The 24,179-nt window shown below is 44.3% G+C and overlaps 1 protein-coding gene across 1 annotated transcript; it reads left to right on the top strand.

Annotated features, from left to right (window-relative positions):
* The first annotated feature begins 60 nt into the window (after positions 1-60).
* Positions 61-17,955, top strand: SLC39A9 (solute carrier family 39 member 9). Its single transcript, XM_081919983.1, has 7 exons — positions 61-818; positions 2,962-3,070; positions 6,025-6,222; positions 6,919-6,987; positions 9,860-9,945; positions 11,492-11,626; positions 14,228-17,955. Exons 1-7 carry the CDS (start codon positions 723-725, stop codon positions 14,456-14,458), a joined length of 924 nt encoding a protein of 307 aa, XP_081776109.1. The 5' UTR covers positions 61-722; the 3' UTR covers positions 14,459-17,955.
* Positions 17,956-24,179: the final 6,224 nt, after the last annotated feature.

Genomic DNA, 24,179 nt, shown 5'->3' with positions numbered 1-24,179 from the left:
GGAAGTTTTGCAAGAACTCAGGAAGCGGCCATCTTTAGTGAGGGCTCACTCGGCCGTCTCATTCCTGGCAAAAAAGACAACGCATGGCCGCCCGTTACAGTGCCCAGCTCTCCTCCCCTTTCTCCGCCATCTTAAAATTGGGCAGGGAAGACGAGGGAGTCAAATGCAGCGTTGCTTGGTCAACGGGCCTCCTTTCAACTGCCAAGTGTCCCGGAAGTCGAGTGAGGGAAGAGGAAGTCGAGTGAGGAGCTGCCACTTGGCCTTCATGGCAACAGCTGAGGGAGCTGGGCATATGCTGGCGGCAGGGATGGTGGCGGGAGGCTGAGGCACAGGCCGTTTCTCGGGCTCCCTCGTAGCTTTCTCGCTCTGCGTGACGGGAGCCGGCCGGCCTGCCTGTCTCTCCGCTTGCACCGCAAGGGCGCCTGTCCTTCGAGCTGCGGGTCCGAGGGACGGGAGGCAGCCTCCAGGGGTTGGTTCGGGGCCTCCGAGCCTCTCCGCGGAGGCAGCGGGCGGACGGGGCCTTGGGGGGAGTTTGCGGCGTCCCAGGCGCGCAGGTGTCTCGCGGGGTCTCGGCCTGTTGCGGGCGCGGGAGGAGGCGCCGCTGTCCCGCTCGCTGCTTCATGCGACCCCTGAGGCTGGCTCCCCTTCCGCAGCCGGGAAGGTGAATCCTCTCGTGAGTCGGAGCCCCTGCGAGCAGCTCGGCCGAGGAGCAGAAGCCGGCCATGGATGACTTCTTGTCGATCAGCTTGCTCTCCCTGGCTATGCTGGTTGGCTGCTACGTGGCCGGGATCATCCCTTTAGCGGTGAACTTTTCCGAGGTAAGGAGGAGGCTCCCGCGTAACTGTCCGCCCGCTTTTGTAAGGGAGACGCGCAGGAGCGAGTTCGTCCAGTGTGTGTGTGTGTGAGAGAGAGAGAGAGAGACAGACAGACAGAACCGCCTGCTTTTTCAAAAAGAGTGAGGCAGCAAATGAGAAACGTTGAGAGAAAGCAACTTAATAAATGCTCTGGGTAAACGGAAGCCTAACCTGCAAACTTAGCCCACCTTTTGAAATAGGGTACACGTCCCAGCTACCCATGATCCACACGTCACGATTTCCGTGCTCTGCGATGACTAGGGGGGGGGGGGGAGAAGAGGTGGCAAAAATTGGAGGTTTAAAAAAAGCAAAAGCAGCGTTTTGAGTTCTCTCTGTGATTAACTGTAATTTTTACTTGACTAAGTTCCCTCTGATCTTTAACTCCCTCTGCTAAGAGTGTGTGGTGCAAATGTTGGTAAAGGTAAGTAGCTTTAACATTTGTATTGTGTGGCTTGGTTTGTATAGCTTGCAGAAATGTCTTGTGAAATCCAAATTACTGAAACTCGGTATTCTTTATACTAAAAATGTTGATATGTTTTTTATCACTTTGTTGTCCTTTACTGGTAACTCAAACTTGAACAAGGAAACTTTTTCCCATAACCTCTACCTGTTGCCTCACCTCTGTCCATTTGACAGAGTATCTCTGATTCTTCTGATCTTATATGTAAAAAAATATATGCATACATAGCACTAGGATTGTGTTGTAATAAAAACTTCCTGAAAAATGCTTTTTGAAGCTTCCATAGTGTGTGGGTTTTTTTGGGGGTGTGTGAAATTTGATGCTAAAGGTTAAATGTACAAGACAAATAATCACCCAATGTTTCATGTATTAAAGGCAGTACTTGAGTTCTTATATGGGCTTTCATTTCTTCAGAAATGGCAGCATATTTAAAGGAAGCATATATGCTAAATATCACTATTAGAAAAGATTTCTGTAATATGCGGCAACTACTTTACTGTGAGAAACATGAATGGCACGGTTGCTTTTGGATACTTTTTACTGTACTATGATTTTTCTCTTTGGGAGAATTGACTGTAAAGTGCTGAGCTACAACAAGTAATTTGAAAATATTGCTGGTTTAGAACAAGTAGTTGGAGTAGGCAGCTTCCTTAGTTGTGTAACTTTTGTAGTGAATAGCACCTTTTCAGCTTATTGCAAGCTAATTGCAAGTTTTTCCAGAAATCTTGGATGTACTGTACCTTTGGGCCACAGTGGCTGAGGAGCTATGTATTTGGAAGATGATATTACATTTTTCTACATGGCTGGTTAAATAAACGCCTGGTTTGTTCAGTTCCTAATTCCACTGCTGGAAGCCTCCTCTGGATCTCAGTCCCTTATGCAAACAGAAGGAGCCCTTCTACCAACTTGCTTAAGCAAGCTAGGGCGGTGTGATACATTAATATTAAGTGGCGCTCATATTGGAAATGCTCAAAATGGGTTTTTTAAGCACTACACATTTGTTATGTGTATGTGGTCCAGAGACCTCTTGATCGACTATCGCTTCCTGCAGTGTATGCCCACATTAGATTTTGGAGATTTGTAGGGTTTCTGTAGATAGATGTGTGAATCAGTCCTTGGTAAAATGCCAGTTCAAATACATGTATTCAGAATTGCACTATTCGGTTTCTCTTTTTTAAAGAGTTATTTGCATTTTTGCTTTCCTGTTTTGCCAAGATGAAAGGCAATGAGAGGAGACCCACTCTTGCTTTCTAGCTTAGAGCTGGCAAGAAGTGACACTGCAATTGTACTGTGTTTCAGAAGGCACATTACAGTGATCCATCCTGCTGCTCTGCTGCTCCAAGCTACAAACAAAAGTTGGGATAGCCATTTTTGTGGTAAGGTGTGTAAAGTGCCACCACTGCCCATCACAAAAAAGCCCCAGACTTATTCTCCAGCTCCAGAGTTTAAGGTTGGGGTTGGCAGTGGGCAGGCAACACGCTTGAAGTGCCCCATCTGGCTAGCACCAAAACAAGTTTCTGTTTCCCTCTCCCAATTCTAATATCAAGAGCTCAGGTATATATTTGAGCAAACAATATCTATCCAAAAATTATTTGTGTGTCATAATTTTGGTTCTTATGAAATATTCATTCTGAATTTTATTTGCAGGAAAGGTTGAAGCTGGTAACAGTCCTTGGTGCTGGACTTCTTTGTGGAACTGCCTTGGCTGTCATTGTGCCTGAAGGAGTACATGCACTTTATGAAGATATCCTGGAGGGTGAGAAAACAACACTATTATTCTGGTGCAGAGTATGTGGGTTAAACGATGTAACTGTTAGGTGCACTAGTAGCTGGTTGACTGACCGAACCCAAAGAGTACTCATCATCCTGGAAAAAGTGACAAATGGGGTCCCGCAAGGTTCTGTCCTGGGCCCGTTGTTGTTCAACGTCTTTAAAAACGACTTGGATGAAGGAATTGAGGGGATGCTCATCAAATTTGCAGATGACACCAAACTGGGAAGGATAGCTAATGCCACAGAAGACAGCATCAGAATTCAAAATAACCTTAACAGATTGGGACACATGTAAGGTTCTGCACTTAGGCAGGAAGGACCAGATGCACAAATATAGGATGGAGGACCTCTGGCTTACTAGCAGAACATGTGAAAAGGATCTAGGGGTCTTGGTGGACCACAAGCTTAACACGAGTCAACATTGTGATGCAGCAGTAAAACAAGTTAATGCTATTCTAGGCTGCATCAACAGAAGTACAGTGTCCAGATCAGGGGAAGTAATAGTACCACTGTGTTCTGCCTTGGTCAGACCACACCTGGAATACTGTGTCCAGTTCCGGGCACTACAGTGTAAGAACTATGTTGACAAGCTGGAACGTGTACAAAGGAGGGCAACCAAGATGATCAAGGGTCTGGAAACTAAGCCTTATGAGGAGCATTTGAAGGAGCTGGGTATGTTTAGCCTGGAAAAGAGGAGACTGGGAGGAGATATGATAACTGTCTTCAAATATCTTAAGGGCTGTCACATGGAGGAGGGAGCATGCTTGTTTTCTCCTGCACTGGAGGGTAGGACTCGAACCAATGACTTCAAGTTGCAAGAAAGGAGATTCTGACTAAACATTCGAAAAAACTTTCTGACAGTAAGAGCTGTTCAGCAGTGGAACCTCCCGTGAGAGGTGGTGGACTCTTTGGAGGTTTTTAAACAGAGGTTGGATGGCCATCTGTCATGGATGCTTTAGCTGAGATTCCTGCATTGCAGGGGGTTGGACTAGATGACCCTTAGGGTCCCTTCCAACTCTAAGATTCTATGATTAAAAATTCAAGCACTGGTTACTACAGAAGAGATACTTTTAGTTTGTTTGCAGTCCCAAGTTGTGGTCTTATAGATTATGAGGTATTTTGAATTGTAACAGTTGTAGAACAATTTTAAGCTTTCTATTTCCATCTTAATTAAAGGTCCAAAATAGGTAAAAGATCATAACCAGGACCCGGACAACTTTGAAACTTACTTCTGTGAGCCCAAGGAGAAATTTTGATTTGTTTTTCTTGACTAACAGCACCCCATGCCACATGGCAGTCGGTTTTTGAAATGGAGGGGGCTTTCAAAAGCAGCTTGTGATATACCATGGGGATTCAAAGATTATAATGTGAAAAATAGGTAAAATTCCGGACAGTTCTCTGTGCTTATTAGATTTTAGAGAGGACTGTACCTCACAGTGTGGTGTTGTTATTGCTGCTGCTGCTAATTTATTTTTTTTGCCTGCCCTTCACCTTAAGGTCCCAGGTCAGGAAACAATATTAACAACAATTTAAAACAACTTACAACCATAAGATTAAGGTGTTAGGCTGAGAGAACCAGCCTTCTTTGCACATCTCATTTAAATCAATTTTAAACAAACTATAGTTTAATGTAAATTAGCACCATACTGCTGCACCCTTCTCAAGAATTCCTTTGGTGCTGCTCCCTCCTGCCATGCAGAAGATGAAACGAGCCAGATTCTGACTTGTCTCATCTGAACCTGGGCTTATAATTTCTTGTGGAGAGGGACAAACCACAAGTTTGGGTTTGGATAACAGGACAAGCCAGCATCTGGCTTGTTTCCTTTGTGAAGAATGTTTGAGCAGTGTGCATCACCATGCTGCTCATTCGCATTAAACCATAGCTTAGCTGTACAACAGCAGGATCCCAAAGCGGAGCAAGAGGATCTTAAATACACCTAAAAATCTTTACCTTTGCTAGCATAAAGACTGCATAGTTTCTCTTTATTCGAAGGAACCTGTCTGTTTTGTCTAAGGATGGAGACAGAACTGTGTAACAGCTGGTGTTTGTATTTTCAGAGATGAGTTGAGCATTATGTGTCTTGCCTTCCTAAAGTGCCTTGGTGCAACCTGAAGCCTGTGTTACACATTAAAGAGTATTTTGAATGTCTGCTGCCTCCTTCCACATCCCATTTTTAGACTCTTACCAGATATAGTTACAGATGGTTTTATCATCAGACAGCCTCGCCAAACTCTACCCAAGCCATCTGGAGAACTCAAAACCTTGCACACCATCTTGCGACATTTGAGTTGGCCTAATAAAGAAATTACCCTAATAAAGTTTTTGGCATTCCGCTAATAGGGTACCTTTACCTTAGATAAATGCTTCACTTTCCATTTGTTAATCATTTGGAAACAGATATATCCACCCTGCAGATAAGGGTTAATAAGGATATATTCACTGTCCTCTTTGTTGCTCATTCCCCATCTCCTTAACTGTCTCCTCTTTCCGTTTACTAACTCTTTCCATCTGGAAAACGTGATGCAGCTCAGAGAGCTGGGGAGGCAGATGACTGAGCCATGTTGGTGTTACATCCTGGGGCAGCCTTTTTCAACCTAGGGTCCCCAGGGAGTTGGACTACAACTCTCATCATCCCTAGCTAGCAGAGCCAGTGGTTAGGGAAGATGGGAGTTGTAATCCAACAACATCTGGGAACCCAAGGTTGAGAGAGGCTCCCTGGACATACAGTAATCTCTTCCTGGGATATAGCTATCCTGATTACCTCATATGCTATAGAGAATTTGGTTATCATTGCAATACTCTATTTCCAAAAGCACAAAGGAGTGCTTTGGGACTAGTAGGGCAACAAATTGTTTGACAATTAAAAATAAGTTGGGAATGTAATGTTTGAGGCTTCTGTGTTATAACTCCAGATTGTCCTGTTTTTGTTTTTTCTAGCAAAGCACCACCCAGCTAGTGAGACTCAAAAGATGGTTGAATCAGAAAAGGCAGCAGATGTGCCCGTAGTACATGACCATGTCCACAGCCATGACCATTCAAGGTTACATGCTTATATTGGTGTTTCCCTGGTCCTTGGGTTTGTCTTTATGCTTCTGGTAGATCAGATTGGCAGTTCTCATGTCCACGCTACAGATGGTAAGTCTTAACTTCTATGGACACATAACCAGAATAAATTACGAGGGCTTTGAAATATTCAAGTAACTGAATGAATATTCTGGTATTCACTCTTAAGTAAAACAATTTGTTAAACACTCACTGATGTAAAGAAAATGTTTCATAATGTTCTAGATTTTTACAGTTAAACAAAAAAGTACACAGTATGAGCTTTAAAGTACTGGGTAAATGCAGTCTTAATTCAGGAAATAATAGCAATCAGTGCAGCTACTGGTACTTTATTTATTTTAATAAATTTATATCCCACTTTTCAGGAAATATCTATGCTAAACAAACAAACAAATAACAAAAAGTATATGAAACAGTCCAATGAAACACAGAAAATTGATTTAAAAATCATAGGTAAAATACTAGAAACAACAAGCAGCAATTACTACATATCCAGGGCCAGCTGCAGCAAACAGACCCCTCACATAAAAACAGGAAGAGAATGGGCAATAGGAAAACTGAAGTTTAATGTCTCTCAAAGCTTTTTGGAATATTCCACCTTCCCTTAATTCTAAACATAATCTGAAATAAAGAAACAAGTGACCTTTTAAGAAGTTGTAGTTTGGTTTCAGTTGAAAAGTTGTGCCTTAATGCCTGTAATGTTTTTCTTTAGGGTTCTGTTTCTACTTATTTGTATCTTATTTGCTTAAGATTCCTTAATTATTTCAGACCCAGAAGCAGCAAGGTCGGGCAATTCCAAAATTACTACCACACTGGGACTAGTTGTTCATGCTGCAGGTAGGTTACTGTTTTCATTTCTGCATAATGCCAAAGAATTAGGGTTGCTTTGCTAAATGTGACACTAGTAATTAGTCCTTTGTACAGTGGTGCCCCGCAAGACGAATGCCTCGCAAGACGAAAAACCCGCAAGACGAAAGGGTTTTTCGGTTTTTGCGACGCTTCGCTAGACGATTTTCCCTATGGGCTTGCATCGCAAGACGAAAGCCCATAGGGAAATCTCGGGGACCTTTTTTTAAATGCTGGCGGTGGGGAGCAAAGCCTTCCCCCCCCCCCTCCGGACTTCAGAAGAGGTCCAGGAAGGCCGGCGGGGGCGAAAGGCTTTGCTCCCCACCGCCAGCATTTTAAAAGCGGTCCGGGATAGCAGGGAAGCGCTTCCCGCTATCCCGGACGGCTTTTGAAGGCAAGCAGGGGGGGCAAAGACTTTTGCCCCCCCTGCCTGCCTAACCGGGGGCTTTTAAATCGCCCCGGGACTGTCCGGGGCGATTTAAAAGCCCCCGGACGGCTTTTGAAGCCTCCCCCCGCCACCCGGCTTCGGGGCATCGTCCCGATGCCGGGCGGTGGGGCAGGAACGCCTCCCCCAGCCGCCCGGCTTCGGGGCATCGTCCCGATGCCGGGCGGTGGGGCAGGAACGCCTCCCCCCGCCGCCCGGCATCGGGGCATCGTCCCGATGCCGGGCGGTGGGGCAGGAACGCCTCCCCCAGCCGCCCGGCATCGGAACGATGTCCCGAAGCCGGGCGGCCGGGCGGGAAAGCCTCCCCCCGCCGCCCGGCTTCGGGGCATCGTCCCGATGCCGGGAAGTGGGGCAGGAACGCCTCCCCCAGCCGCCCGGCTTCGGGGCATCGTCCCGATGCCGGGCGGTGGGGCAGGAACGCCTCCCCCAGCCGCCCGGCATCGGAACGATGTCCCGAAGCCGGGCGGCCGGGCGGGAAAGCCTCCCCCCGCCGCCCGGCTTAGGGGCATCGTCCCGATGCCGGGCGGTGGGGCAGGAACGCCTCCCCCAGGCGCCCGGCTTCGGGGCATCGTCCCGATGCCGGGCGGTGGGGCAGGAACGCCTCCCCCAGCCGCCCGGCATCGGAACAATGTCCCGAAGCCGGGCGGCCGGGCGGGAAAGCCTCCCCCCGCCGCCCGGCTTCGGGGCATCGTCCCGATGCCGGGAAGTGGGGCAGGAACGCCTCCCCCAGCCGCCCGGCATCGGAACGATGTCCCGAAGCCGGGCGGCTGGGCGGGAAAGCCTCCCCCAGCCGCCCGGCATCGGAACGATGTCCCGAAGCCGGGCGGCTGGGCGGGAAAGCCTCCCCCCGCCGCCCGGCTTAGGGGCATCGTCCCGATGCCGGGCGGTGGGGCAGGAACGCCTCCCCCAGCCGCCCGGCTTCGGGGCATCGTCCCGATGCCGGGCGGTGGGGCAGGAACGCCTCCCCCAGCCGCCCGGCTTCGGGGCATCGTCCCGATGCCGGGCGGTGGGGCAGGAACGCCTCCCCCAGCCGCCCGGCTTCGGGGCATCGTCCCGATGCCGGGCGGTGGGGCAGGAACGCCTCCCCCAGCCGCCCGGCTTCGGGGCATCGTTCCGATGCCGGGCGGTGGGGCAGGAACGCCTCCCCCCACCGCCCAGCATCGGAACGATGTCCCGAAGCCGGGCGGCCGGGCGAGAAAGCCTCCCCCCGCCGCCCGGCATCGGAACGATGTCCCGAAGCCGAGCGGCGGGGCGAGAAAGCCTTTGTCCCCCCTGCCTGCCTTCCCAGGGGCTTTTAAATCGCCCCGGACAGCGGAGAAGTCCTCCGCTGTCCCGGGCGATTTTAAAATGCCGCCCGCCAGAAGAGGTCGGGGGAAGGCGTTTTCCATAGGAACGCATTAATTGATTTTCAATGCATTCCTATGGAAAACCGTGCATCGCAAGACGAAAAACTCGCAAGACGAAGAGACTTGCGGAACGAATTAATTTCGTCTTGCGAGGCACCACTGTATCATGCTTGCTATAGCCAGCTCCAGGCTAACTGAGCATTATCATGTTTTTGTTTTTTAAATAATTTTTTATTAGTTTTCCAACACAAATTAAAAACAAAACAACACACACACATAAACAAACAAAAACATATAAACATGTATAATTTCAAAACCTCTTTTTCATAAACCTTGCTTCTCGGACTTCCCCTTACCTCCCCTTTTCTGCATCCCTGTTTTAAAATTTCTTCAACAACTCTTCATACCAATTAATTAATTACTTATTTTCTTTTTAAGCTTCTTCTCATACTTAATCAATTACAGCTGTAATTCTATATTTTCCTTTCCCTTGACATTTTAGCACTCATCAATTTTACAACAATTTTTAAGGTATACTTTAAATTTCTTCCAATCTTCTTCCACCGTCTCTTTTTCTTGGTCACGGATTCTGCCAGTCATCTCCGCCAGTCCCATGTAATCAATCACCTTTGTCTGCCATTCTTCCAGCGTGGGTAGTTCTTGTGTCTTCCAATACTTTGCTAAAAGGATCCTTGCTGCTGTGGTGGCGTACATAAAAAACGTCCTATCCTTCTTTAACACCAATTGGCCGACCATGCTTGCTATAGCCAGCTCCAGGCTAACTGAGCATTATCTTGTATTGGATAAGAGAAGGGAGAGAGAAGGCTGTCATGAAGCTCAAGGAGATGTACCTAATGGGGACATGTAATTCAGTGCGTAAGCAAGAAGCATCAATTTGCTTTTAATTTAAGTTTTTTTTCTGAGGGGTGGGGGAAGCTTCTGGTTCAGGTCTCTGGAGTGGAATAAGAGGTGTGTTGGTACGCTTGTTCCTTGCATAAATTGGTCCCAGTAAGCCTTTGATCAATGGGTGAGTTCACTTTTGTGTGGTTTGGTTTTTTCCATCCTCCTTAAGCTGATGGTGTTGCCTTGGGTGCGGCTGCTTCCACATCTCAGACCAGTGTCCAGCTAATAGTGTTTGTTGCGATTATGTTACATAAGGTAAGTTTTGAGTCTCAAACCTTTACATATTTCTTGTTTGCTTGTTAAATTTATTACTGTTCAATAGCACCTTTCATCTGAGCATCACAGGGCAGTTTACAACACAAAAATGTGTAAGATAGTAACAAACAAAACAATACCCGCCACAGTTTAAAAAGTCATAGATTGGCTCATTAGCCAAAGGCCTGGGAGAAAAGTTGTTTTTGCCTGGTGCCTAAAGATAGATAATGAAGACACCAGGCAAGCCTCCCTGGGGAGAGCATCCTACAATGGAGTCACCACAGAAAGAGCCCGTTCTCATTTTGCTGCCCTCTGGACCTCTCATGGAGGAGGCCTCAGATGGTGAGCACAAGGTCCAGATCTGATCATAGGCAGTGGCGTAGTGTGGGGGGTGCAGGGGGGGCCGGCCGCACCGGGCGCAACATCTGGGGGTTAGGGGGCACAAATCCACGGGTTAGGGGGCGCAAATCCACGGGTTAGGGGGTGCAAATTACTTGCCTTGACCCGGGTGCTGACAACCCACGCTACGCCACTGATCATAGGGCAAGAAAAAGTACTTGAGGTATTGCAGTCCTGAGCCATTTAAGGTTTTACTTCAAAACCAGCACTTTGAATTGGGCCCAGAAACTAAGTGGCAGCTAGTGCAATCAGACCAGGATTGGCACTATATGCTGAAGCTATCTTGTCCCAGAGAGCAACCCGCCACTGAATTCTGCACCAGCTGAAATTTCTGAACCATCTTCAGAGGAAGTCCCATGTATAACGCAATGCAATAATCTACATATTTCACTATCGGCTGTTAGGAATTTGAAATTGTAACAGAAATTCTCTCTGGTTGTATAAATTTTGATTCAATAAACTATGTGGGTCTTAAGACATCCACACATTTTCTTAATTGTTCTTTAGTTGGAATACAATTATATATTGCATCCTAGTAGTAAATATATGCATTTAAGTGTGTGGTATCTGACATCTTTCTGATAGCCTAGGATGGGAAAGGAGTGATAAAAGGTTGAAATAGAGTCCTTTCCCTGTGAGGAAAGAGTCATTTTAGCTTATTCTAAAAAGCAGAAAAGGGATGTCATGCTAAAAGGTTCTAAATCTATGAATTGATAATTTCCCCACTGTAATCCAGGTCACATAGTGAAACTTCCTTGTTGGTAAGTTAGGAATAGAAGTGCATTTTCCAGCAGAAACTTGTGATTGATGCTGCTTTGAAGTTAATAAATATAAAAATGAAGGTGGAAAAGACCATTTATAGCCTTCTTAATGTGATTTTGATGATTATGCAAACCTTTGAGCTGCGAAGTGCTAATAGCATGCTTTTTGAAAGGCAGTTTGTAAATCTAATAAGTAAAAATTGAGCTGCTTGTAGTATACCTCATGCTCAGAATAACCATAAATGCAGAGAAAGCTGCCCACAGCATGGCTACAGGCTAGTAGCAGTGTGGCTAGCTGAACATTTCATTTCACATGAGCAGAAGGAGGGGTGTCACCTTCTTTTGTATTTGTACATAAGTTTTGTTGACTGTTTTTTCTCTTGTAGGCACCAGCTGCTTTTGGTCTTGTTTCCTTTCTAATGCATGCTGGTCTTGAACGGAATCGAATCAGGAAGCACTTGCTGGTTTTTGCACTTGCAGCCCCTGTTCTGTCAATGGTGACTTACTTGGGACTAAGCAAGGTAAATATTTCAGGTCTAACTTTCCAGAATACTGATTAATAGCTGAGGAGCATGGCTAGTGTTTAATCAACTCTTCAGAAGTGCTCTATCTACTCCTTTTATCACTTTTATTTGTGAGCCACTTAACACACTACCATCCAGTTAGTCTTACAGCTGAAAAAATAGCAGTATGTCTGCATGACTGGTATTTTTTTAAAACTGCACAGTAACTAAAAACATAATGGATCTTATATGGAATGAAGGGGATGCCCTTGTGAAGAAAGGTAGAGTGGAAACAATTTCTGCTGATTCCGCTTTTCCTTTTGGCCTCCTGAAAAGTTGATGGGGGCGGGTTAAGAATAAACTAGGTTCTTTTATCTGTTTAGATGTTTAGAATAAATGAGATTCAGTAAGCTCTAGAGAGAGAGGGCAAGTAAGCAGTCAGACAATACGTATTGGAATGATTCTATAACATTGCTTTATTGATTAACAAACATAACATATAACAAGATGAGGGAACATGCACTCAGTCAAACACACACACACACACACATACACATACACACTCAACACTCTCTTCACTAGAAGTGATCAAGTTCTAGTAAGAGCTATGGGTGGCAGACTTCAGCATCCCAGTCCGGCACACAGCTTAGTCCGAGCATAATCTTATGTGCTCTTCTCGTTGTGCATCTGAATCTCATATTCCTGAGTGACATGTTCCTGGCAGTCCTTAGCATGCTCTTGGCACATTGTAGTACTTATTGTTTGTACTTGATCTTCTGTAACTTCTGGCACAGTACAATACTCATTGTTTGTAACTAGCATTGCATGGCCGGCCTTTCACGCTTCCTTGCAGGTGTTGTACTTTTTGCCAGAACATGAACATCCCATATTTGATCAACACAGTTCAGAAATAGTTAATTAACAACATCCAATTTGGGTGATGGTCTTCAGCCAATCTTGTGGCTCATTCAAAGCATGCCATTCATGACAGGATAACCGTCTAGAATGGGAAATGGTAATTTAAGGATGATTGGGTAGAAATTAACTGCCCCCACCCCCAGCAGGCACCCCCCACAGGATTAGAGTCCCTTCTGCAACTGGCAGGAGCCCTTTACCCACAGAAGAGCATGTCTGGATCCAACTTTGTTAATGGTTCCTTGTGCAGACATGCTTTGAATGAAAACCATTGTTTGGCTATTTATTTCATAAAATTTACCGTATTTCCCCCCCCTATAAAATTCACTTTTTCCCTCCTAAAAAGTAAGGGGAAATGTGTGTGAGTCTTATGGAGCGAATGCAGGCTGCGCAGCTATCCCAGAAGCCAGAACAGCAAGAGGGATCGCTGCGCAGCGATCCCTCTTGCTGTTCTGGCTTCTGGGATTCAGAATATATTTTTTTCTTGTTTTCTCCTCCAAAAACTAGGTGCATCTTATGGTCTGGTGCGTCTTACAGAGTGAAAAATGCGGGATACATTGCTTGATTGTAAAAAACAGACAAACAAACACCCTCAAAGTGGTTTACAAAGATTATAAATCAATAAACTTGTCAGTAAAAACAACTATTCAAAACATTGAATAAAATAAAATCAGCAGTAAACTAAAAACCAGTTAAAGCACATATCAACATACTATATATATGACATATCTGGGTAGGCTGTTTGAACAAAAATATTTTTAGCAGAAGCTGAAAAAAGGGCAAGCCTGCCTGGTGTCAGTAGGCAGGGAGTCAGTCCCAAAGTGTATGTGCTGCCACACTAAATACAGAAGAGGTAGTATGTGGCACGTGTAACAGCACTAGTTCCATATACTGAAGTGTTTGAGTGAAGTGCAACAAGTGCAGAATAAAGATCACTTCAAAGTCAAGCAACATTATCCTCAAAGTGTGTAACCAGTTAGTCACAGTAGGTCTTTGAAAGAGGTCCTTCCCACACCAGGGAGTCAGTAACTTCCAGACTGTCCAAAATAACTGCTACCGACTGCAAGAGGATGCAATGCGAGCTGCAAAATGAGCTTTTTTGCAGCTCGCACTGCCACATGGTAGGCATAATTACGTGTTTGGTCAACTTCACAGCAGGGCTTGAGCCATTTGCGCTCAGGTCTTCATCCAACTTGTTCTGTAGCCTGGAGCTTCTCAGAATACCAAAGGGCTGCTTGGGCTCCACAACGCCAGAAAGGACGCATGGGAATGTTTGTGTCAACCACACATTTCATTACACAATTCCATAGCGAGATCAAGAATCGTTAGCTTTCTCCACTGGAAAATCCCCCAGAGCGATCAGGAACACATCAATTTCCATCAGTCTCTGAGTGCAGGCCATCTGAGTGGGCCCACCACCCTTACAGGGGGGAAATTATGATTTCATAATCAATATTATGTTAACCATCTGTAGGCAGTCTGTTTTTGCAATGACAAGTGCATGTGCATTAAAGATAATAATCTTTAGGGGGCAATGAGGGAAGATAGCTGTAAAGGTAGCTTGGTTTTTTGATTGCAGAAATCCTTTTAGGTCAACATTAACATTTCTTCAGAGTTGACTTCTTCCCTGGAATAAGTTCCAAGCATTATTAAAGACAGATCAACTCTGTGTTTTTTCTCCCTTGCCACCCTCTTCTTTTACAGAGCAGCAAACAAGCACTTTCAGACGTCAATGCCACTGGAGTCGCCATGCTTTTCTCTGCTGGAACTTTTCTTTATGTTGCCACAGTTCACGTTCTCCCTGAAGTGGGCGGAATGGGACATAGCCACAAACCTGACTCTACTGGAGGCAAAGGACTCAGTCGCCTGGAGGTGGCAGCATTAGTTCTCGGCTGCCTGATTCCTCTGATTCTGTCCATTGGACACCAGCATTAAAGGTCTGAAGTGCAGCAGTCTTCTCCTCAGTCTCTGATGTGAGCAGCAATCTGGTGTGTCAAGCTGCCCTTTTATCATTGTCTCTCTTACCCTGTTAACCACCTCATCTGTTTTAAGGAGTCAGAGAGACGCAAAGGAGGATTTCTGGGAAAGCTTGTTAGCATAGGAGATGATACTCTCGACAGCCGGATATAAATTCTGCATAACTTCCCTTTTCTGAAGATGTTTCAATTATGACTTCCTGCCCTATTCTCAGGGAAGTTGGAATTTAGAGATTCTATGGCAGATGATTTGGGAGGACTTTGTGGCTCATCATGAAAGCATAATCAAAAGTATTTTATATGTCAGCATTCACAGCTGACCTCTTGACATTGGATGCTGCCTTCTGACACCTGGGACTAGTTTTCACCTCCAAGATTTTTCATGTGATAATGATGGCATAACTATCTTGGGAGATGCATCTGGGGAAGAAACATCAGCAGGATAAAGTCCTAGAAAAGAACTGTACAAGTTAAACAGCTTGATAGGATTTTATATATTGCATTACTAGGAAGCACATCTATTGTGTCCCTTGAGTGTTATCATCTATATGGTAGAATCAAGGAGTCACATTGGGCTGAAAGTTAGGTGGTTCTGAGCGCAGAGGGGTATGTGCTTATTGAAATGGACACTGTGCACATCTACAAAGGCTTATTCTGCTAAAATAGACTAAGGTAAGCACTGTTCATTAAGAGTGAAGGGTGCCCAAAGCATTTACCTATACAGAAGCAAAGACCTTAACATTTCTTGTTATTACAAACAAGAAACATTCTAAATTGTGAGCCTGTCTGAATTGAGCCTCCCTTTCTTTCTGAAATCTGATTCTGAAATATTTCAATCCGAAATATTTCAATCAACATTGAGTGTAACTGCAGTTCTGAAATGCAGTGCCTTTCCATGGAGAAGAGCCTTCCTTTTGGCCTATAAACTTAACTTCATTGTGAAACAAACTGTAAGAGTCATAGGGAGAATCCTAAAATATCTGAAAGTTTATGTACATTCTTGGTGCACAATTTTTACTTCAATTTGAAACCTTCACCTCCATTGTTCTTCAGTTAATGGTCATTTTATCTTAAAACACACACACAAAGCAAGAAGATGAATTGGCAGTTTTCTGTAGCACTGGTTATTCTACGTGACAAATGTTTCCCCATCTTTTCACAGCCCAGTAGCTCTTAAAATTCTGATCTCTTCCATGCCTTCTTCACATCCTGTAGTTGTGTCCTGGCATAGTATACTGGTATGATTCCTCATGAAGGTTTTGTTTTAATGGGTGATTCTTGCTTGTTGGTATTGTTTGGCATTGGTACAGCAGTGACAGTCAAGATCAAAATTTCACCAGGGATCTTTTTAAAATATATATATATATGGGGGCATTTAAAATTAAAAATGTAAGTGAAAAATCCACACAGAATCAATATTGTATGTATCGTCTTTTCTGAAGGCTTATTATTGATCTACTTTAAAAGATCTCAGCAGGCCTCCTCAGTGTAATCTATTCTACCAGGTACCCAACTACATAAGGGGATCCACTAGAAGCTTGAATAAAACACCTGTTGTTGCTTTTTGCCTGCCTGGGACTGGAAGAACCCACAGCTGCTGGGTTTGTGCAACACAGGTTATATAGGCCTGCTTTAAAAAAGTAAAAATGCTTTTGTACTGATCAAGAGTCTCTTTTGAAAAAGAATCTCTTCTCTATGTTGAAAACAGAAATACTCTTTAAATCTTGTAACAAAGAAAAGGTACAGACACCTGATATGTGAACCAAGATGTGCATGTCACATCTTCATCATTGATGACCAAAGGTAAGTTGGGCACAAGTATAATTAAAGGCTGGATTTGGCCTACTGTGGTGGGCAAGATGATGAGGAAGCTGTTCCTGAGCTGGCAGAGAGGAAAACCGCAAAAATGGGAACTTGTGGGTAAACGGCAAACTATCTGACATAGAAGCAATGGGTGTAGGAATGGGAATTGAACCGCACTTAAAACAATTTTTCCTAGTATATTTAATATTTGAGAGTCAGCGTTGTGATGCTGGTATCTTGAAAATCCTGCTGTTGGCCAGAGTTGCCTTTAGCTGCTCATTACATTTTGGAAAGTGGCCAGCAGCTGCCTATATTGGATCACTTTGTATTTATGAAAACAAGGCCTGCCAGTTCTGCCATCCCTGTTCACTAACTTTTGGCCCATTATGCCACTGGTAGGATGCCTTCATTGGACTTCTGTCCTTGATTTATAGGGCTGCGTCTAGAGCATTTGGGACAGGATCTAGAATTATACTGTATACCTCTCACACTATAGAATTATATTGTGTGCATCAATTTAAGAGCGATGTCATAGAGGCAGTGTGTCAAGATCTTGTGAGGTTAGAATGTTGCCAGAAGCAACCTGATTTTCCACTCTGGTGATGAGGGTGTCTAGTTGCTTCACCTGCTAACTACCACAAGAAAAGTAGGTAGCAAAGAGAGGGGAATATTTACATTATTAACAGCAACCAGATGTTTCATCTCTTGTATCTGTGAGAATCCTAACTTTAAAGAATCTTCCAGATTGGTCATGGTAAATGTGGATTTATTTCAATCTTCACCCTAAATGAGGGCTTTGTAGTCTAGTTCTGCTCTTAGATCTTAGTAGTAAGATACAAATTCCAATCTAGGCTTCGCTGTAGACTCCTAGGAGCCATAGACTGCTGAGGATAAAGGGATTTATTATTTGCAACTACTTGCAAATTCATGTACTTCCATTATTCATGTCAGTTTTGGACTGAGTTGAAAGTGGAAATCAGTTTAAGTGGAAATCAGTTTAAGATGAGCTCGATCTGTGTGGAACATTGCTTGGTCATTTAATTGGCTATCCTGCTTTCATTCACAAAACAGGGATGATCTCTTGCCTGAGTTAAACTTGTTTTATAACAGCTAAGAGGACAGCAGAGCAGACATATCAAGGGAACACCGAATCTCCAAATGGTGGAAGGAAACTTCTCAGGATAACTGCAAATGATAATTTGAAACAGCAGAAAAAAAAGTATTCAGCTGCTCAGAGGGCTCAACAACTCAAAACACTCAGAGCAAGCTTGCATTTGTAGCCATCTGTATTCAAATGGTTAAAACTTGAACTTGTGTATGTACTGTTGTTTTATGCTCTTTATGATGAACCACAGGAGACTTGGGTGGGTGTGCTTACAGAGACATTTGAAAATTGAATGTCTGTTTCAAAAGGAGATCAGCTTTTCTGTGCTTTGGCTATGTTTCTGAGCAGCTCGGACTTTGTGGGCACAGCTGTATACCTGATTCTGTGTACAAAAGTGTAATTTTAATGTTTTTTCCCCAAATCATTTGTACACATGAAATCATTCCATGGATGGCTGCCTTATTTTTGATTTTTTTCCCCACTTTGTGAACATTTTAAAAAATGTTGTTTTTATTATATTAAAATTTTTATTAGCTGCATTGCTAAAAGGAGTTGGCCTTATTTCATGTGAATAGTCTTGCTGTAGAGGTTTAGTAAGTCTCTTGTACTTCAGAGGTGTGTGTAGCTTTTCTACCACATATTTCATTTCAAGTTGCACTTGTGTTTGATCTTCTTTCTCCTTGAATAATACAAACATTTATTTATTTTTAAAAGATTATACCCCTCTTTTTGGATTTCAGGGTGGGGTACACTCATTCATAACAAGAATACTATGAAATGGACTTCTAACAAATTGAAAATCATTCATAAGCAAACATTTTTGCCTGGTACCCCCCAAAAAATCACAATTTTGATGTTTCATAGCCAGGGTGCTACTGTTAAAGCCCATTTGCTGTTCCTACTTCCAATAAGAGAGGCGTCTGGAAGAAGTTGTGTGTGCACTTTTATTCTGGTCACGTTTGCACAGTTCTCAGAGGGGTGGCCAATACCAAGTGTGGCTCTTGGGCTAACAGGGTTAGGAACCCCTGTGTTAAATGTTCATTCTATGGACATAGACTTTGGTTGTTTGGTAACTCCCATGGGGCTGAGGTTCTTAGAATTATAGAGTTGGAAGGGACCCTGAGGATCATCTAGTCCATCCCCATGCAATGCAGGAAGATGCAGCTGTCCTTTACGGGGATTTTACCTGCAACCTTGGCATTACCACGCTGTAGCCAGCCAAGCTATCTCCTGTTGCACATTGTTTCTTTCTGAAATTGCCCTTAGAGATGGGAGTGGAACCATCTCACAGTGATATCCCCAGTTCCTAAATTCAGATAGCTGTTTGGAAGGATTTTGAAGAACCATGCAGTCTATTGTGAGAGAATAAGCTTTGAGAAGTACTAGGGATTGCTCACACTGTTACCATTCCTAAACAGGTATCCTCATACGGTTTTTTATTTATTCTATTTTTTTTTAATTCCTCTTTTATGAGGAATTTCAGTATTTTAAAATAATACATCTCCATTTCTAACGTGTGCAATAATTTTTGAATTTGCTACAGTTATGCATAAAATGGTTTTAATGATAGCTTATTGAGCAGCAACGTATTTGTAAGGCGCATTAAATTTTTTGTGATGCTGCATAGCGAATCTGCACTGAGCAATCATTTGTAAACCCCTGGGAAACTGCCAAAAGGTGTAGATGAAATTGAGGAGTGCCGGTGCGATGTAATGGTTAGAGTGCTGGACCTGAGAGACCTGGGTTCGAATCCTCACTCATCCATGAAGCTCACTAGGTAGTCTTGGGCTAATCAGTGTCCCTCAGCCTACCCTACCTCATAAGGTTGTTGAAAGCATAAAATGGGGCGGAGGGGCTGGAAGAGAAATGGTGCAACCCATTATGTTGAGAAATGCATATAAAAATTATGGGATTTTTGTGTTTTTATATTTTTTTAAAATGCATATTAATGGGAGGATGGGGTGGGTTTTAGAGAAAACGCATGCAAAGGTAACAGAGTGATTTATTTGTCCCTAGTTTCATGCGACCATTGGCTTAAGATGCTAATCCAGAGTAATGCTGGTTACTGCAAATAGAGGCCACAGTTCTAGACAGCAGTAGTGTGGTAGGAATGCTTAGTGTTTGCTTTTATTTCAAACCCCTCTATATGCAGCCCCTTCAGCCAGGGCCAGCCCACCCATGAGACAAGGTGAGGACTTCCTCAGGCGGCAGGATCCTCAGGAGCAGCAGATCCAAGGAATGCATCGCCTGCTGCTGCAGTGGCAATGGGAGTTGTCCTGTGCTCCTTGGAGGCCAGATCTGTCTCCCACACCAGGGGTCGGCAGCCTAAGGCCCATTTTCCAGCAGCCCCCAGGGGCCGTTTAATTGGCCCACGAGCCACTCCTGAACTGAGCCACCTGCTCGGCAAGTCCCCATGCACTGCACTAAATCAGCGCAGTGCAGTGTGGGGACGCGCTTTCTCTGCACCAAAAATCGCATTTGTGCAGAAGCTGGAAATCACAGGCGCGAGCACAATCCGGCCCATGGAGGGATCTCTGCTGGAGTGAACCGGCCCAGGCAAGCTAAACCTTGCTGACCCCTATCCCACACCGTGTCACGTTTATAGTGGTCTCTTGGCTAATGGGAGGCACTGCTGGTCTCCCACTCTTGTTCCTGATCTTTATCTCCCCCCCTTCTTCCTGATGTAACTCTTCCCCCCACCCTTCTTCCCTGGCAGGGAAGTGTCGTTTTTGTGGCCTGCCTCAGGTGCCAAAATGCATTGGGCTGGCTGTGCCTTCAACTCACTATTTCAAGGACAATTTGCAGGGAAGTTGCCCCGCGAGTTCTCATTGCCGCCACTGAAAAATGAGCAAGCCACTTTTCCACTCAAAACCAAACTGGAAAGAAACTTTGGTTTTGAATGAGCCAAAATGTATTGAGCAGGTAATATTTTTTTGTTCTTGTGTTGCCAGTCAAAACCTAAAGCCAATGAATTTCTCCTGGCATCAGATAAAATAAAATGTGTCCTTTCGTTTTTCCTTTTAATTTTGCCTGACCTTAATGCATCTTAACACAGTTGTAAAAGCCTCTCCCGCACTTGGCTTCCTTTCCTGCAGTTAACTTTGCATCCACAAGGTGGAGTACATGGAAAAGAGAAGGTAGGAGTTGGGGGAGGTTTTGGTCTTGCCATTGCTACATTTGCAGAAACTAATAAGGTGCATTGCAGGATCTTGGAATTTCTTTGCCGTGAGACCTTTAAACTCATCCTTTCCCAACTGCAACATTGAATATGGCCTTATCTCTCCATGCAACCCTACAGATGAGTTTAAAGAGCATAGCTACCCTTATTCACATGTTAAGTAGGCTACTGCTGTATTTACTTTAGGACTGAAAATAGAGCCATTGCTCACCTTGTAGGGGGAATGTTTGGAGCTTCGAAACATTTTAAAGAGAGCCTGGCCCCAGTGGGCAACAAAGCAGACAAGAAAAGAGGCTTCAGTAAGACAATACATTTTATTGAATTAAAATGCTGTGAATTTGCCCCACCAGCCAGCAAAAACATCAATTTTAGCACCACTTCCAAAATGTGTTCAGACTTGGGATGCCTCCAGGCCGTCACGAGGCATTCAAACACCTGCCAGAACTTTAGGTTTGCTCTGTTCCCCTTGTGCAACAAATCTGCTTTTAGAAAGAAGGAGACTTTTTGAAGTTGGGAAAGTGAAAGGGAAATGCATTTAAAAGTCTGGGGCGCACATCTGAGAAGCAAATCAGGGTAACTTCTCAATAAAGAGCAGAGGTAACCTAACCGCCACGTAAGCTTTGTGCAAGCAAATCGGGATGCTTGTTCAACAAACAGGTCATCTGGAGGGAGCCCTGGGACCCTGAGCCCTTGAAGTTTTTTTGGGGGGTGGAATACGAAGAGGAGCCGCTGAGGGTCTGTATTCATGCCCTTTCATACTGGTAATACATTGTATTTATTTACTTACGATATTTCTATACTACTTTATTCATATCTCTGAGCAGTGTAAATAAAAAAATCCACTGCAAATTTATTGGCAAGGGATGCATGAATCTGTCAATTTCAGTTTCTCTCAGTTTTCCCAATCTTAAATTCCAGTTCTACGCATTTCCACAGCAATCTGTGGTTTTCTTTTTAAAAAAAACAGCTCATGAGAATGCACCAGGCTTTTAGTCTAAAGTTCCTGATAAGCAAATTTTTGTATGCAGTTTCGATGAATATACCAATTTTTGCAAGTGATTCCCCCCAATATGCATTTTTGACAGGCATTTTCACTAATAAACACATTTGTATGCACACTTTCCATTAGTTTTTTAAAAATATTTTAAATTGGTTTTTAGCTTACAAAATTATAAAACGTACCTCACAATTTATCACAGATACATTCTTATTTGGACTTCCATCAGCACCTCTGATAATCCTTCGTCTTAATCACTTCTTATGCCTTTCTTAACTTAATATTGCCATTAAATCTTTTAACATATCATCTCTCTTTTTCCATTTTTACAATATTTTTAATATTACTCCTCACAGAACTTCTTGCAAACCTACAAACGTTTGCACACATGTGTGTAGGTTTGCACACTTTCCATTAGTAAATGTATTGGAGGAGGGCATGTTTCAAATAATATATGTCTTTCAGTTCATATATTGGTCTGAATAATGCAAATTAGGTCATTTCATTGCATCTTTGTAATGCAAACAAAAACAAATCCCTTTCCCAAACTGGACATATCTTAAGAGATCCAAATGGGTCCGGTAGAAAGAGTGGTGTCTCTCTAAGCTAAGCTGAGCCTAATGTATTTTTAATTATGCTCCATTATGGATGGACCCAAGTATGATGGTACAGCGTACTTGGCACAATGCCTAATCTTGTTCTGCCCATGTTTAACAGCATGGTTTTTTGTTCCATGGTGGGCAAGGATATGCCACATTAATTGTAATAACTTTGGTTCTGCCTGGAAGGCTTGAGTCAGGTCTTCCAGTTATAACCTGAGGGAAGGCTACACATTAACCTTCAAACTTGTTAGCAAGCATGGCAAGACTGGCCACCTGCAGGGTTCTGACTTTTATGGCTTTTTTGTTGAATAACCTTCCTGGCTTTTGAATGTTGCTCTGCTGTTCCCCCGCCTCTTTCATTTCAGGCTCTTAAAATTTAACAGGGCTGTGGGCTGAGCAAGAGTCATCAGAGTTGCTATTACCAAAGTAGGACCAGCTGAGTAGTGCTTTATTCTCGCCCACTTGGAAGACCTGAGCTCCTGGGGATTGATTCGGATGCATAAGTCTGTAGCTACAGTACAGCTCACAATGTGGGTGGGTTGCATGTTTGAGGATTAAAAAGAAAAGAAACAAGCTATAAAATGGTACAGATTTTTCAGGCCAGTTTATCGTCCACAGGCTAAGTGTATCAAGGTTCTGCACATCTTTGGACCCGGCCATTATGGTCAATTATTGCCTAGTCTCAAATCTTCCAGTCTTGGGCAAGGTGATTGAGGGGGTGGTCGCTGAACAACTCCAGGCACATTTTGAGGCTGTGGACCATTTGGATCTCTTACAGTCAGGATTCAGGCCCCATCGTGGAACCGTATTGGTCGTGCTTGTTGATGATCTCTGGTAGGCTAGGGACAGCGGTGAAAGCTGCTTCCTAGTTCTGCTGGATCTCTCAGTGGCCTTTGATGCCATTGACCATGACATCCTTCTGGACCATCTAGAGGAACTGGGAGCTGGGGGCACTGTTGTACAGTGGATCCGCTCATTCCTTCTGGGCTGTGTCCAGAAAGTGGTGTTGGGGGTGAGTGTTTTGGACCCCTGATCACTCACTTGTGGAGTACCTCAGGGCTCTGTTCTCTCCCCCCAAAAAACAACCATCCACAAAGCTATAGTCTGGTTACTTTTTCATTGTCTTACAGGAGGCTGAAATGGTTTTGTGTCCAGAACAGTAGACCTGGTTCACACATGCATGTTCACCGCTGCATCACAAAATTTGGCAAAGTGCAAATTTTAGCTATGCTTTGGTTTTCCTTTGGGGGCAGGGAGCGTGGATTTGATCAAATCAGCTTTACTTGCAAACTGAATTGAATTTCTCTCACAACCCTGGTTTCTACACACACACACACACACCCCTCCCTCTTCACGCTCAATCCAGACAAGCAAGCAAGATGATCAAGATTCAAGGGCAAATTCCAGACAGGCAAAGACATTTGAAGGGGTGTGGAGCACGGCTAATGAGGGGTGTGACCTGAGAGTGTCATGGGGGCCAGATGGAGAGGCCCGGAGGGCCACATTCAGCACACAGTCTGAGGTACCCTACCCCTGATGCCTGAAATCATACCCTGGGGTGTGTGAGGGAAGGCAGGCTCAGAGCTGGCTCTCAACAACGTGAATGGCGAGGCTGATGTGGTTTCTAGAATCAGATACTTGGATGTGAACAAGATATAATAACTTGCCTTTCTCTCTCTCTCTGAACGATGTTGGTTACATGATTTCCTGGGATTGCTAAAGGGGAGCATAAATGACTTTCTGCTATTAGGTTCACACAATTCATCAATGGCATGTTTAGTGAAGGAATCGTGATGTTAGCCTGAACAAAGTCAAAAACAGCACTGAGGGAACATGAGGCTTTTATTCCCTTTTAACAGCTCTGGACAATCTTTTGTTCTTGTTTAGTCGTTTAGTTGTGTCTGACTCTGTGACCCCATGGACCAGAGCACGCCAGGCACTCCTGTCCTCCACTGCCTCCCGCAGTTTGGTCAAACTCATGCTGGTAGCTTCGAG

The sequence above is a fragment of the Podarcis melisellensis genome (assembly GCF_964234715.1).
Source record: "Podarcis melisellensis genome assembly, chromosome: 1".
Classification (NCBI taxonomy): domain Eukaryota; kingdom Metazoa; phylum Chordata; class Lepidosauria; order Squamata; family Lacertidae; genus Podarcis; species Podarcis melisellensis.
The sequence above is the reverse complement of the archived record's forward strand: the minus strand, read 5'-3'. Positions and strand labels throughout refer to the sequence as shown.